General features: G+C 38.3%; 1 protein-coding gene across 1 annotated transcript; it reads left to right on the top strand.

Annotated features, from left to right (window-relative positions):
* The first annotated feature begins 12,260 nt into the window (after positions 1-12,260).
* LOC129548542 (olfactory receptor 10N1-like) lies at positions 12,261-13,193 on the top strand. Its single transcript, XM_055415056.2, has one exon. The coding sequence runs from the start codon at positions 12,261-12,263 to the stop codon at positions 13,191-13,193; it is 933 nt and encodes a 310-aa protein (XP_055271031.2).

Here is a 13,193-nt window from a genome sequence, read left to right as displayed (position 1 = left end):
TCTCTGTAATGAAGATACACCCATTTAGCAAATTTAGTAATATATTTTAGTGATCAATAAGAAATGTATTACAGTTATATTTCTCGGTGTTCAACTTTATCCAAACCTGGTATTCTGGAATATTTGTTTAACAATGTTTCTGAGGAATTTTATTATAAAACCTGTATTATATTTTTAAACATGATTTTCCAGTTCATTAATTTAGTATAATGAAAATGTATATTTTCTTAAACTGCATAGCTCCTTATAAAATAATTTGGTTTAATCTTTTTTTTTTTTAATTGAAGAATTACAACTTTTGTTTTAGGGTAGAGTTGATCTAAAATGTGTTAGTTAGGTGTACAGCATTGTGATTCAGTTATATATACATATATTCATTCTTTTTCAGATTCTTTTCCCACTTAGGTTATTAAAGAATATTGAATAGAGTACCCTGGGCTATCTAGTAGGTCCCTGTTGGTTACCTATTTCATATATAGCAGTGCTTGTGTTAAATCCAGGGTCCTCCATCTTCCCCTTATCCCCCACATGTTTCTTCTTTGGTAACCATACATTTGTTTTTGAAATATGAGTCTGTTTCTGTTTGTAAATAACTTCCTTTATTTCATTTTAGAAATTAGGTTTTACAAGTGAGTCATATCATGTAATATTTATCTTTCTTTGTCTGACTTACTTCACTTAGTATGAGAATCTCTGGGCCCATCCATGTTGTTACAAATGGCATTATTTCATTCTTTCTAATGGTAGAGTAATATTCCATTGTATATATGTACCACATTATCTTTTTAAAATTAATTAATTTTTTTAATGGAAGGATAATTGTTTTACAGAATTTTGTTGTTTTCTGTCAAACATCAGTAAGAATCAGCCATAGGTACACCCATGTCCCCTCCCTCTCAAGCCTCCCTTCCATCTCCCTCCCCATCTCACCCTTCTAGATTGTCTCAGAGGCCCTGTTTGAGTTCTCTGAGTGACCTCTGGGTTGCTTCCATGTCTTGGCTGTTGTAAATTGTGCTACAGCAAACATTGGTGTGCATGTATCTTTTCAAATTAGAGTTTTCTCCAGATATATGCCCGGGAGTGAGATTACTGGATCATACGGTAGCTATTTTTTTGTTTCTTAAGGAACCTACATACTGTTCTCAATAGTGGCTGCAAAAATTTACATTCACACCAACTGTGTAGGGGGTTCCCTTTTCTTAACACCCTTTCCAGCATTTGTTGTTTGTAGATTTTTTGATGATGGTCATTCTGACTGGTGTGAGGTGATATCTCAATGCAGTTTTGATTTATATTTCTCTAATTATTAGTGACTTTACTCTAGTAAAGTCATGCTAAAAATTCTCCAAGCCAGGCTTCAGCAATATGTGAACCGTGAACTTCCAGATGTTCAAGCAGGTTTTAGAAAAGACAGAGGAACCAGAGATCAAATTGCCAACATCTGCTGGATCATGGAGAAAGCAAGAGAGTGCCAGAAAAACATCTATTTCTGCTTCATTGACTATGCCAAAGCTTTTGACTGTGTGGGTCACAATAAACTGTGGAACATTCTGAAAGAGATGGGAATACCAGACCACCTGACCTGCCTCTTGAGAAACCTGTATGCAGGTCAGGAAGCAACAGTTAGAAGTGGACATGGAATAATAGACTGGTTCCAAATAGGAAAAGGAGTACCTCAAGGCTGTATATTGTCACCCTGCTTATTTAACTTCTATGCAGAGTACATCATGAGGAACGCTGGGCTGGAAGAAGCACAAGCTGGAATCAAGATTGCTGGGAGAAATATCAATAACCTCAGATATGCAGATGACACCACCCTTATGGCAGAAAGTGAGGAGGAACTCAAAGGCCTCTTGATGAAAGTGAAAGAGGAGAGTGAAAAGTTTGGCTTGAAGCTCAACATTCAGAAAACAAAGATCATGGCATCTGGTCCCATCACTTCATGGGAAATAGTTGGAGAAACAGTGGAAACAGTGTCAGACTTTATTTTTTGGGGCTCCAAAATCACAGCAGATGCTGATTGCAGCCAGGAAGTTAAAAGACGCTTACTCCTTGGAAGGACAGTTATGACCAACCTAGATAGCATATTAAAAAGCAGAGACATACTTTGCCAATGAAGGTCCGTCTAGTCAAGGCTATGGTTTTTCCTGTGGTCATGTATGGATGTGAGAGTTGGACTGTGAAGAAAGCTGATCGCCAAAGAATTGATGCTTTTGAACTGGTGCTGGAGAAGACTCTTGAGAGTCCCTTGGACTGCCAGGAGATCCAACCAGTCCATTCTAAAGGAGATCAATCCTGGGTGTTCATTGGAAGGATTGATGCTAAAGCTGAAACTCCAATACTTTGGCGACGAGTTGACTTACTGGAAAAGAGTCTGATGCTGGGAGGGATTGGGGGCAGGAGGAGACGGGGACGACAGAGAATGAGATGGCTGGATGGCATCACCGACTCGATGGACTTGAGTTTGAGTGTACTCCGGGAGTTGGTGATGGACAGGGAGGCCTGGTGTGCTGTGATTCATGGGGTCGCAAAGATTCGGACACGATTGAGCAACTGAACTGAACTGAACTGAATTATTAGTGATATTGAGTATCTTTGCATGTACTTTGTGGCCATCTGTATGTCTTCTTTGGAGGAATGTGTGCTTAGATCTTCTGCCCATTTTTTGATTTTGTTGTTCAGTTTTTTGTTTTTTTTTGACATAGAGCTGCATGGGCTGTTTGCATAGTTTGGATATTAAACCCTTTTCGATTGCTTCATTTACACACTTTTTTCCTTATTCTGAGGGTTGTATTTTCTTTTTGTTTATGGATCCCTTTGCTGTGCAAAATCTTCTAAGTTTAATTAGGTCCCTTTTTTCATTCCTCATTATTTTAGTAGGTGGATCAAAAAGGATCTTGCTGCAATTTATGTCAAAGTGTCTTCTGACTACTTTTTCCTCTAATTGTTTTATAGTATTACTCTTACTATTTTAAATTCACAGTTATGTTTTAGATAAATTAAAAATAAGAAAAATAATATTTTACTAATATTTATTCTTCTCTGATGCTTTTTTAGAATGTCAATTCAAGCATCTGACCTAGATTGTTTTTCTTTTGCCTAAAGAACTACTTTTAATATTTTTTGCACGGCAGGCCTCGGGTAACAGATTCTTTTAGATTTTGTTTATCTGAGAATGTCATCATTTTACCTTCAATTTGAAGGATAACATTATTGGATTTAAAACTCTAAGCTGGTGAGTTTTGTATTTCAACAGTTTAAATTTTTTACTCCACTCTTTTTTGATTGACCAGTGTCCAGAGAGAGTTCCTTTTTTTACTGTTTAGTGGAGGTGGTTTACGTATTTTGGATACTAGTTCAGTTCATTTCAGTTCAGTCACTCAGTCATGTCTGACTCTTTGCGACCCCATGAACCACAGCACGCCAGGCCTCCCTGTCCATCACCAATTCCTGGAGTCCACCCAAACCCATGTTCATTGAGTTGGTGATGCCATCCAACCATCTCATCCTCTGTCTTCCCCTTCTCCTCTTGCCCTCAATCTTTCCCAGCATCAAGGTCTTTTCAAATGAGTCAGCTCTTTGCATCAGGTGGCCAAAGCATTGGAGTTTCAGCTTCAGCATCAGTCCTTCCAATGAATATTCAGGACTGATCTCTTTTAGGATGGACTGGTTGGATCTCCTTGCAGTCCAAGGGACTCTCAAGAGTCTTCTCCAACACTACAGTTCAAAAGCATCAATTCTTTGGCTCTCAGCTTTCTTTATAGTCCAACTCTCACATCCATACATGACCACTGGAAAAACCATAGCCTTGACTAGATAGACCTTTGTTGACAAAGCAATGTCTCTGCTTTTTAATATGCTCTCCAGGTTGGTCATAACTTTCCTTCCAAGGAGTAAGCGTCTTTTAATTTCATGGCCGCAATCAGCATCTGCAGTGATTTTGGATACTGCTGCTGCTGCTGCTAAGTCACTTCAGTTGTGTCCGACTCTGTGTGACCCCATAGACGGAAGCCCACCAGGCTCCCCCATCCCTGGGATTCTCTAGGCAAGAATTATCAAATAGATGATTTGCATGTTTCTCTCATTCTGTGTGCTGTTCTTTTACCTGCTCCATGTCTTTTGGAGGCACTCCTTATGTTGAGCAGTGGAAACATTTGAAGAACCTGGCACTTTCTAACTAATAAGGAAACCCTCCGGATTAAGTGTAGAATTTCACTTGACTTTTTCTTTAATTTTATCTAAAACTTAAGCATACTTTTGATAGTTGTATTTTTATTACAATGTTCCAGTGTACTTTCATTACAATGTTTCAGTAGCTCATTGGGTAATTGAAGATCACTGAAAAATTTTAATTTAGAAAGGGGCAGATATATGCTTTCAGAACATATTCTCCAGCTATGTGTATGGCCAAAAGAGGGAGTATATGGGAAAAGCTAGAAGTATAACTGGCATCATTACATTTCAGCATATAGTTCAATAAAAATCTAAAAAACTCTGAACTTGCGTGGTGGCTGAGGGAAAAGGACGGAAGTCAGTGTGTCTGTTTACCCTAATGCTGAGCAGGTAAGAAACATGAGAAACACTCGGAAGGCTTTCATAAGAGAATGATGTAACTTACAGAGTTATTTATAGAGTGCCCACTGTGTACTCTGCTGTATGCACAGCACTACAAGAGAAGTGGCAAAGAAGACAGAAGAAATGTTACTCTTTATAGAGCTTACAGTGTATAGGGACACAGAAATTAAAGGGAAAAATGTCTGGTGAGTGTTGTGATGGGGGACTTGCTGAAAGTTTTGAGAACATATATGATGTCAACTGACATTGTTGATTATATACCATGTACCATGTACTGTTCTAACCATTTTATGTGTTTTTTCCATTTAATCATCAAGACAACCCAATGAAAGAGAGGCTATTATTATTATTATTTTAATTTATTTATTTTAATTGGAGGCTAATTACATTATTGTATTGTATTGCTGTGGTACATATACACAATGGAGTATTACTCAGCAATTAAAAAGAGATGCCATTATTATCATCACTATTTTAGAAATTATAAACCTGAGGCATAAAGAGTTTAAGTGCCATGTCCAAGTTAGTAAGCATGGGGGTAGGACTGAAGCTCATATTCTCTAATTGAATAGGCCCCACTCTTTCTTATGATGAGAAGGACTTGATGACCTCAGTTAATGAAACGGTACATTTAAGGACCCAGTTGGAAAGTATTGATTAGAATCAGGGTGCAAGTAGTCATAGGAGAAGGGTTTCTGTGTGTTTATTTACAATTTTTTTTTATTGGTAACCTCATTCTATTTCTTTCTCACCTTGGGGAAGGAAATATGCGTTTTCTTTCAAGTATTTTTCAATTTTTAAAAGTATGTCTTCTTTATTTCATACCACGTTCACAATTTCCTTTTCCTATTCCTAATTAAGAATAGCATTAAGAAATATATTCATCTCTTTTTTAATTGTTGTTATGAGCTTTGGCTTTTTTTTTTCTTATTTGGAAAAGATGAATGATTCTGCTAATGATAAATAAAGTAGCACTAATGGGACTTTAAAGCCTTTTTAAGTGTGTACCTTTCTTATATCCTTCATTGTACAGAAATCCTCATGACAGTTTCCAGTTAGTTTTCAGTGAGAATTGTTGTGTATGTAGGTGTATTTTTGATGTGTTTGTGGGGGTTGTGAGCTCCAAGTCGTCCTACTCTGCCATCATGATTTCTCTTCCTGCCCTTTATGTGTTTTTAAAACTTGAAAACCTATAAGTAAATAAGTGCCAAGATGTTAATTAAGAATAAATGCACATGCACGCATGGTAAGTGGCTTTAGTTGTGTCCAACTCTTTGTGACCCTGTGAACTGTAGCCCGCCAGGCTCTTCTGTCCATGGGATTCTCCAGGCAAGGATACTGGAGTGGGTTGCCGTGCTCTCCTCCAGGAGATCTTCCTGACCCAGGGATCTAACCAGCGTCTCTTCGGTCTCCTGCATTATTAGCAGGTGGGTTCCTTACCACCAGTGCCAGCTGGGAAGCCCCCAAAATAAATACACATGTATTCCAATTTCTGCATACTGTTAGCCCTTTTGATTGTTATCTATTATGTTGCTGTGTTTAATCACTAAGTCTGTTGTCTACTATGTGTGTGTGTGTGTGTGTGTGTGCATGCTCAGTCATGTTGATTCTTTGCTACCCCATGGACTATAGCCCGCCAGGCTCCTTGGTGCATGGAATTTTCTAGGCAAGAATACTGGAGTGGGAAAGTGCCCTTCTCCAGGGGATCGTCCCAATCCAGGGATCGAATCCATGTCTTTCACATCTCTTGTGTTGGTAGGCCAATTCTTTACCACTAGTGCCACCTGGGAAGCCATACTGTTGTTGCTGTTTAAAACAGAGTCATAAAGAGATGTGACAGGAGATGGGCAGGGTGAAGCTCAAGGGTCTTATTCTCTGAGGACTAGGAAAGGTATACCTTGCTGATCCAGAGATTCAAACTTGGAGAGAAAACTAGGAACCAGATTCTGATATTTTAGTATCAACTTGGCTCTGTCCCCAGAATTAAGTCTGTGAGCTTTAGGTTAAGAAAATTTGTGGCTCAATTCCTACCTCTCCTACTCAACGTTGTGTAATCTTGGGAAAAATTACTCTCTCTGATGACCATGTCATCATCATTTATAAAGTAGACTAATAATAGCTACCCTATGTGGATGTTGTAAGAAGTAAATAAAATAAGATTTTAAAAGACTTTTTTCACAAGTGGGCTCTCTTTAAATGTTAGTTCCACTTTCCCTTTCTTGGATTGGCTTGTTGAATCCTGAGAACCTGGAAACTCTTATTGAGATTCCATAGAAAACAATCAATTATTATGAAAAACGTTCTGATATTCTTTTTTTGTAACTCTATATCTATTATTTTATTTTGTCTTGTTTCAGTTTGGTTTGGTTTCTCACCATCTCTTTCACTATAGTTATAGTGAAAGTGTTAATTGTTCAGTAGTGTTGAACTCTTTGAGACCCCATGGACTGTAGCCCATCAGGCTCCTCCATCCATGGAACTCTCCACGCAAGAATACTGGAGTGGGTAGCCATTTCCTTCTCCAGGGGATCTTCCCAATCCAGGAATCAAACCCAGATCTCCTGCATTGCAGGCAGATTCTTTACTGTCTGAGCCACCAGGGAAGCCCCACACTAGAATTACTAGTTGATAAAAGAAATGAAATCAGTAGTTGTGGCTCCCAGGCTCTAGTGCATCAGTGAAGACCCAGCACAGCCATAAATAATTATTAAAAACAGAAAGAAATAACAATTAATATTGTTTAGCGATGTATAGGTAATCACCAGAAAGAAAAGTCATGATTTAAAACTGTCAGGAGGGAGGGGACGTATATATACCTATGGCTAATTCATATTGAGGTATGGCAGAAACCAACATAATATTGCAAACCAATTATCCTCCAATTAAAAATAAATTACACTATAAAAAAGAAATGAAATCAAACTGGCTAAACTGAAAAAAACAAAGCAATGAAAAAACTCATCTTAATAAGAGAAGGGGTAAAAGAACAAAAAAAGAGTCTAACAATAAATACAAGTCTACGTTCCATCCAATTTCAATACAAATATTTAAGTAGTATATGCCAGGAAATTTATATGCATTATCTCATTTAATCTCCAGTTTCCCTATGAAATAACTCCAATTTATGAAGGACTATATTATGGTTCAGAGAAGAGCACTGGCTTGCTCAAGGACTTACAACTAATGAGAAACAGACTTGTTCGTCACACCAGAAACTTCCAAGGTGAATGATCTTTTCATTATGTTACAATTTATTCTACAATCATAAAAAGTAAGGGAATAGGTAGAGACTTAAAAAATGACAGAGAAGGAAGTCAAACCTGTGAGGTCTATGAAGAACAAAAAGGGTTCTTGAATGTCTACCCAGAATAGAAAATTAGGGTGGCCACAGGGGATCCACAACTTCTTTGATTCCTAATTGCTTGAAGATTATCTTGATTACTGTGTAGACTTTTCTCAGTCTTGAGCTCTCTCAACATCCAGCATTTGATTGTTCCCTGTGCTCAAGGGCTCTTGCTCCCTGAGTCCTGGGATGTACCATGGATGGAGCTCCAGAGGGAGTAAGAGATCATTTAAAACCCTACGAATGTAGGAGATCTTACTTCTGCTAACTCTGAAGAAATCACCCTAGATGATGGGCGAGCCATGAGACATACTATCCTCTTTCTGTGTAATCCTGAATGGAAAAGACCATTTGGGGGCTACAACTAGAAAGCCCAAATTCATTTCCATTGCACCCAGGGAAGAGAGATGTTCAGAATGGTGAGTCCCACAGTCTATAGAAGAAATTGAACTTGAAGGTAGGAAAAACATTTGCTTTCCTTAACTGAGCCATGTAACTGTTCAGAGCATTTTTCCATCTTCTTTAATTTTTGCTTTTACTCCACTATGGACTCCTGACTAGCATTGTTGGAAGCAATCATGACTAAGAGCTTCCTTCCCATTTTGTGCAATGACTAGAGTCCTTTCCTCCATTCACCCCACAAAATAGCATGCAGAAATACATTCATCTATTATTTCTTTTGTTGTCCTTAATCATTAATTCAGCATCTGTCACTTTTAAAGAACCACACACTTGCTTAAGAATAAAAATTAGTTGCATATTCTCCCTGACAATAGAGAAAATCCTAAGACATGGAGAAAATAATAATTGTCATGATAAATGGTATGCAAAAGACATTCTCCTGACCTCTTCCAAATCATATGATGAATGTATATATTTCTTATTAAATGGCTCTCTTTTCTTCTCCTTTTCCTAAAATGTAGCATTTTTCAAAGTTTTGTCTCTCATTCCTTCTTTGTCCATAATTTACCCTGTCTCTCCTGGTGATTTCGTTCAGGCTTAAGATACTAACTCTGATCTTCACACAGGTAACTCCTTCCCAAATTCTTTAGCGTGGATATCTCTATAGAAACCATTATACAGCATCTTACTGTGTATCAAAATCTTTCCTGAGCATCATCACATTTAATCTTTACAGAAATTCTGGGAGGTAAATATTATCTCAGTTAATCAGAAAAAAATTATTCAGTGGGTACCCTCTATTTATTCAGCACAATTATAAGAATATCCCATATCTTCAAGGGGCACAGTTATATCAGAACATGTAAAAATAAAGATATGTAGGACACACTTGAGGGAAGGGAGACTATTCAACGGTTGAACAGAAATGTTCCTATTTTACCTCGCTTATCCCGCCTTAATTATTAATAACACTTTCTTTGACTGAAAAGTGTCTTGCTTGGAATAGTATATTTAACTGATTGGTTAAGGTTGAGACTACTGGTGCAGGGAATACTTTCTGCTTTTATAAACATGAGAAATTGAGACTCCAAGATTATAAACAACTTGAGTACATGGAGAGCATTATCTTACCATTTTTCAGGTTTTTTAGAAGACAAAATTATCAATCAATAACTATTAATAATGTTAATTATAAAAGAAGATCAGAGAATTTGACCAGGAATTATAATTAGAAGTTCAAACCATTAAAATTGGACATTTTAAAATGCATTTTGCATCTCAAAAAAGCAAATTATAATGGTAAAATGTGTAAGTGAAAAAGACATCTCTTTTCTGTTTTAAAGTTAATTTATTGGAATATAGTTGCTTTACAATATTGTGTTAGTTTCTACACAGCAGGAAAATTAATTAGCTATACATATACATAAGTCTCCTCTTTTTTTGGGATTTATTTCCCATTTAGGTCACCAAGGAGCATTGAGTAGAGTTCCCTGTGCTATACAGTAGGCTTTCATTAGTTATCTATTTTATGCTTAGTATCATGACATCTTTTCTTGAGAAGTTCAGGAGCTCAACCATTGTAGCAGACAGCTGACCCCAGCACTCCCTACTGGCCCTTTCATGTTGTTGACATAATGAGTTTTTCCTTTAAAATAAAACAATTATACCTTTACAAGCAAAACACAGAATGATGGCTACCAGGGTTAGGGGGCAACAGGAAATGAGGAATTGCTAATGAATAGGTATAAAGTTTCACTAATGCTGTAAAACATTATGTTCATAGTTAATATTATCTTGTACACTGAAAAATCTGTTTAGAGAGTAGATCTCATGTGAAGTTTTATTACCACAATAAAATTAAAATTAGAATTTAAAATAATCAGAAGACACAGAAAAGTCTGCAGAATTGAAATTTCAAAATTTCAGTAGTTAGCAAACATCAAATATTCCAAAAATTCATCTTTATATATGATGACTTCACTAAAACCTATCATCTACATAGTCTCTAAATGTCTACTAACTCTAGACAAACTAAACACCAGAATAATAATCTAATTTGTCACTGTTAATTTCTTTTTAGGCAAATAGCCTTTAGTTCAGTTCAGTCACTCAGTTGTGTCCGACTCTTTGAGACCCCATGCTCAGACTAAGAAATATATCCAGTTAGAATGATATCATATATCCAAATCTTACTGCTCCTTAAACTGTATTACAGTCCATTCTTCTCAACAGAGGTGTGGGTGCCCAAATTGACCTTTGATGAATATTTAGGGTGTTTGAACACATATTTGAGCAACTGTAGCTCTGTAAACGAGCCAGGAGGGTCAGGCTTCCACATGTGTTCAGGTTGATCTTAAATTTAGGACGTTTTAGTTGTTGTTGTATAATTGGTTGTGGACTTAATTCAAATTATGCTCATCTGCTCCATATTGATGCCTTTGTTCTCATAGTACATCCAGTATTTCACTTTGCTAAAGCTTCATATTGCTTTGAATCCCTATTCATAAAAAAATGTGATATTTTGAGATACAAAGGCACACATCCATTTTCAGTTCAGTTCAGTTCAGTCTCTCAGTCATGTCCGACTCTCTGTGACCCCATGAATCACAGCACACCAGGCCTCCCTGTCCATCACCAACTCCCGGAGTTCACTCAAACTCATGTCCACAGAGTTGGTGATGCCATCTAGCCATCTCATTCTCGGTCGTCCCCTTCTCCTCCCGCCCCCAACCTTTCCCAGCATCAGAGTCTTTTCCAGTGAGTCAACTCGTCGCATGAGGTGGCCAAAGTATTGCAGTTTCAGCTTTAGCATCAGTCCTTCCAATGAACACCCAGGATCGATCTCCCTTAGAATGGACTGGTTGGATCTCCTTGCGGTACAAGGGACCCTCAAAAGTCTTCTCCAACACCACAGTTCAAAAGCATCAATTCTTCGGCGATCAGCTTTCTTCAGGGACTAGATCTGATAGATAGAGTGCCTGATGAACTCTGGACGGAGGTTCGTGACATTATACAGGAGACAGGGACCAAGACCATCCCCATGGAAAAGAAATGCAAAAGAGCAAAATGGCTGTCTGAGGAGGCCTTACAAATAGCTGTGAAAAGAAGAGAAGCGAAAAGCAAAGGAGAAAAGGAAAAATATAAGCATCTGAATGCAGAGTTCCAAAGAATAGCAAGGAGAGATAAGAAAGCCTTCCTCAGTGATCAATGCAAAGAAATAGAGGAAAACAACAGAAAAGGAAAAACAAGAGATCTATTCAAGAAAATTAGAGATTCCAAGGGAACATTTCATGCAAAGATGGGCTCGATAAAGGACAGAAATGGTATGGACCTAACAGAAGCAGAAGATATTAAGAAGAGGTGGTAAGAATACATAGAAGAACTGTACAAAAAAGATCTTCACGACCAAGATAGTCACGATAATGTGATCACTGACCTAGAACCAGACATCTTGGAATGTGAAGTCAAGTGGGCCTTAGAAAGCATCACTATGAACAAAGCTAGTGGTAGTGACGGAATTCCAGTTGAGCTATTTCAAATCTTGAAAGATGATGCTGTGAAAGTGCTGCACTCAATTTGCCAGCAAATTTGGAAAACTCAGCAGTGGCCACAGGACTGGAAAAGGTCAGTCTTCATTCCAATCCCAAAGAAAGGGAATGCCAAAGAATGCTCAAATTACCGCACAATTGCACTCATCTCACATGCTAGTAAAGTGATGCTCAAAATTCTCCAAGCCAGGCTTCAGCAATGTATGAACCACATCCACTTTACTAGCCCCTAAATATTATTCCCAGAATTTCTGATTCTTAATTTCAACCTCATATTTATGTGTAAACAAAGATTAGTGATGATGAATGTATTGGTATTGTGTCTGTCACAGTCAGCCTCCACATTCATGCTTTCCTGTCTTTGGTATCCCCTAGATCTTCCTCCCAGGAACATGAGGAACTACACAGAGCTGAATGAGTTCACCCTGCTGGGAATACCTCAGACAGAGGGACTGGAGGCTGTGCTCCTTGGCATCTTCTCGTTCATTTACCCCTTGACCCTGCTGGGCAATTTGCTCATCCTCCTAGCAATTGTCTCTTCCTCGACCCTTCACACTCCCATGTACTTCTTCTTGGGACTCCTATCAATTTTGGACATGCTGTTCCCCTCTGTACTCTGTCCCAAGATGTTAGTCTATTTTTCTGGCCAGAATCGAGCCATTTCTTATAAGGGGTGTGCTGTTCAGCTCTTCTTCTATCATTTCCTGGGTTCTACAGAAGGCTGCCTCTATTCTGTGATGGCTTATGATCGCTTTGTTGCCATCTGTCACCCACTGAAATATACGCTCATCATGAGACCTGGAGTCTGTGTTGGTTTGGTCATGGCAGCCTGGTTGGTGGGTTGTCTTCAGGCCACTATCCTGACATCCTTTACCTTTCAGCTACCCTACTGTGGCCCCAATCAGGTGGCCCACTTCTTCTGTGACATTCCTGCTATCTTACCCCTGGCTTGTGCTGACAGCTCCTTTGCCCAGGGAGTAGCTTCCACTAGTGTTGGCTTTCTGGCTTTAATGCTTTGGTTGAGCATTTGTATCTCCTACACTTGCATCGGGATTGCCATTTTGAGGATCCATTCGGCAGAGGGCAGACAGAAAGCTTTCTCTACCTGCAGTGCCCACCTCACTGCCATTCTCTGTGCCTTTGGACCTATAATCATTGTTTATCTGCAGCCCACACCCAACCCCTTGCTAGATGCCACGGTACAATTATTAAATAATACTGTCTCACCCATGCTGAACTCGTTAATCTATTCCTTAAGGAACAAAGAAGTGAAAAGTTCCCTTAAAAGGATTTTCCACAATATTGTATTTACTGTTCTGCAATAA

Source organism: Moschus berezovskii, chromosome 25, assembly GCF_049115385.1.
Source record: "Moschus berezovskii isolate FMDL1 chromosome 25, NW_MosBer_1.0, whole genome shotgun sequence".
NCBI lineage: Eukaryota > Metazoa > Chordata > Mammalia > Artiodactyla > Moschidae > Moschus > Moschus berezovskii.
This window is presented reverse-complemented; position numbering and strand designations above follow the sequence as displayed.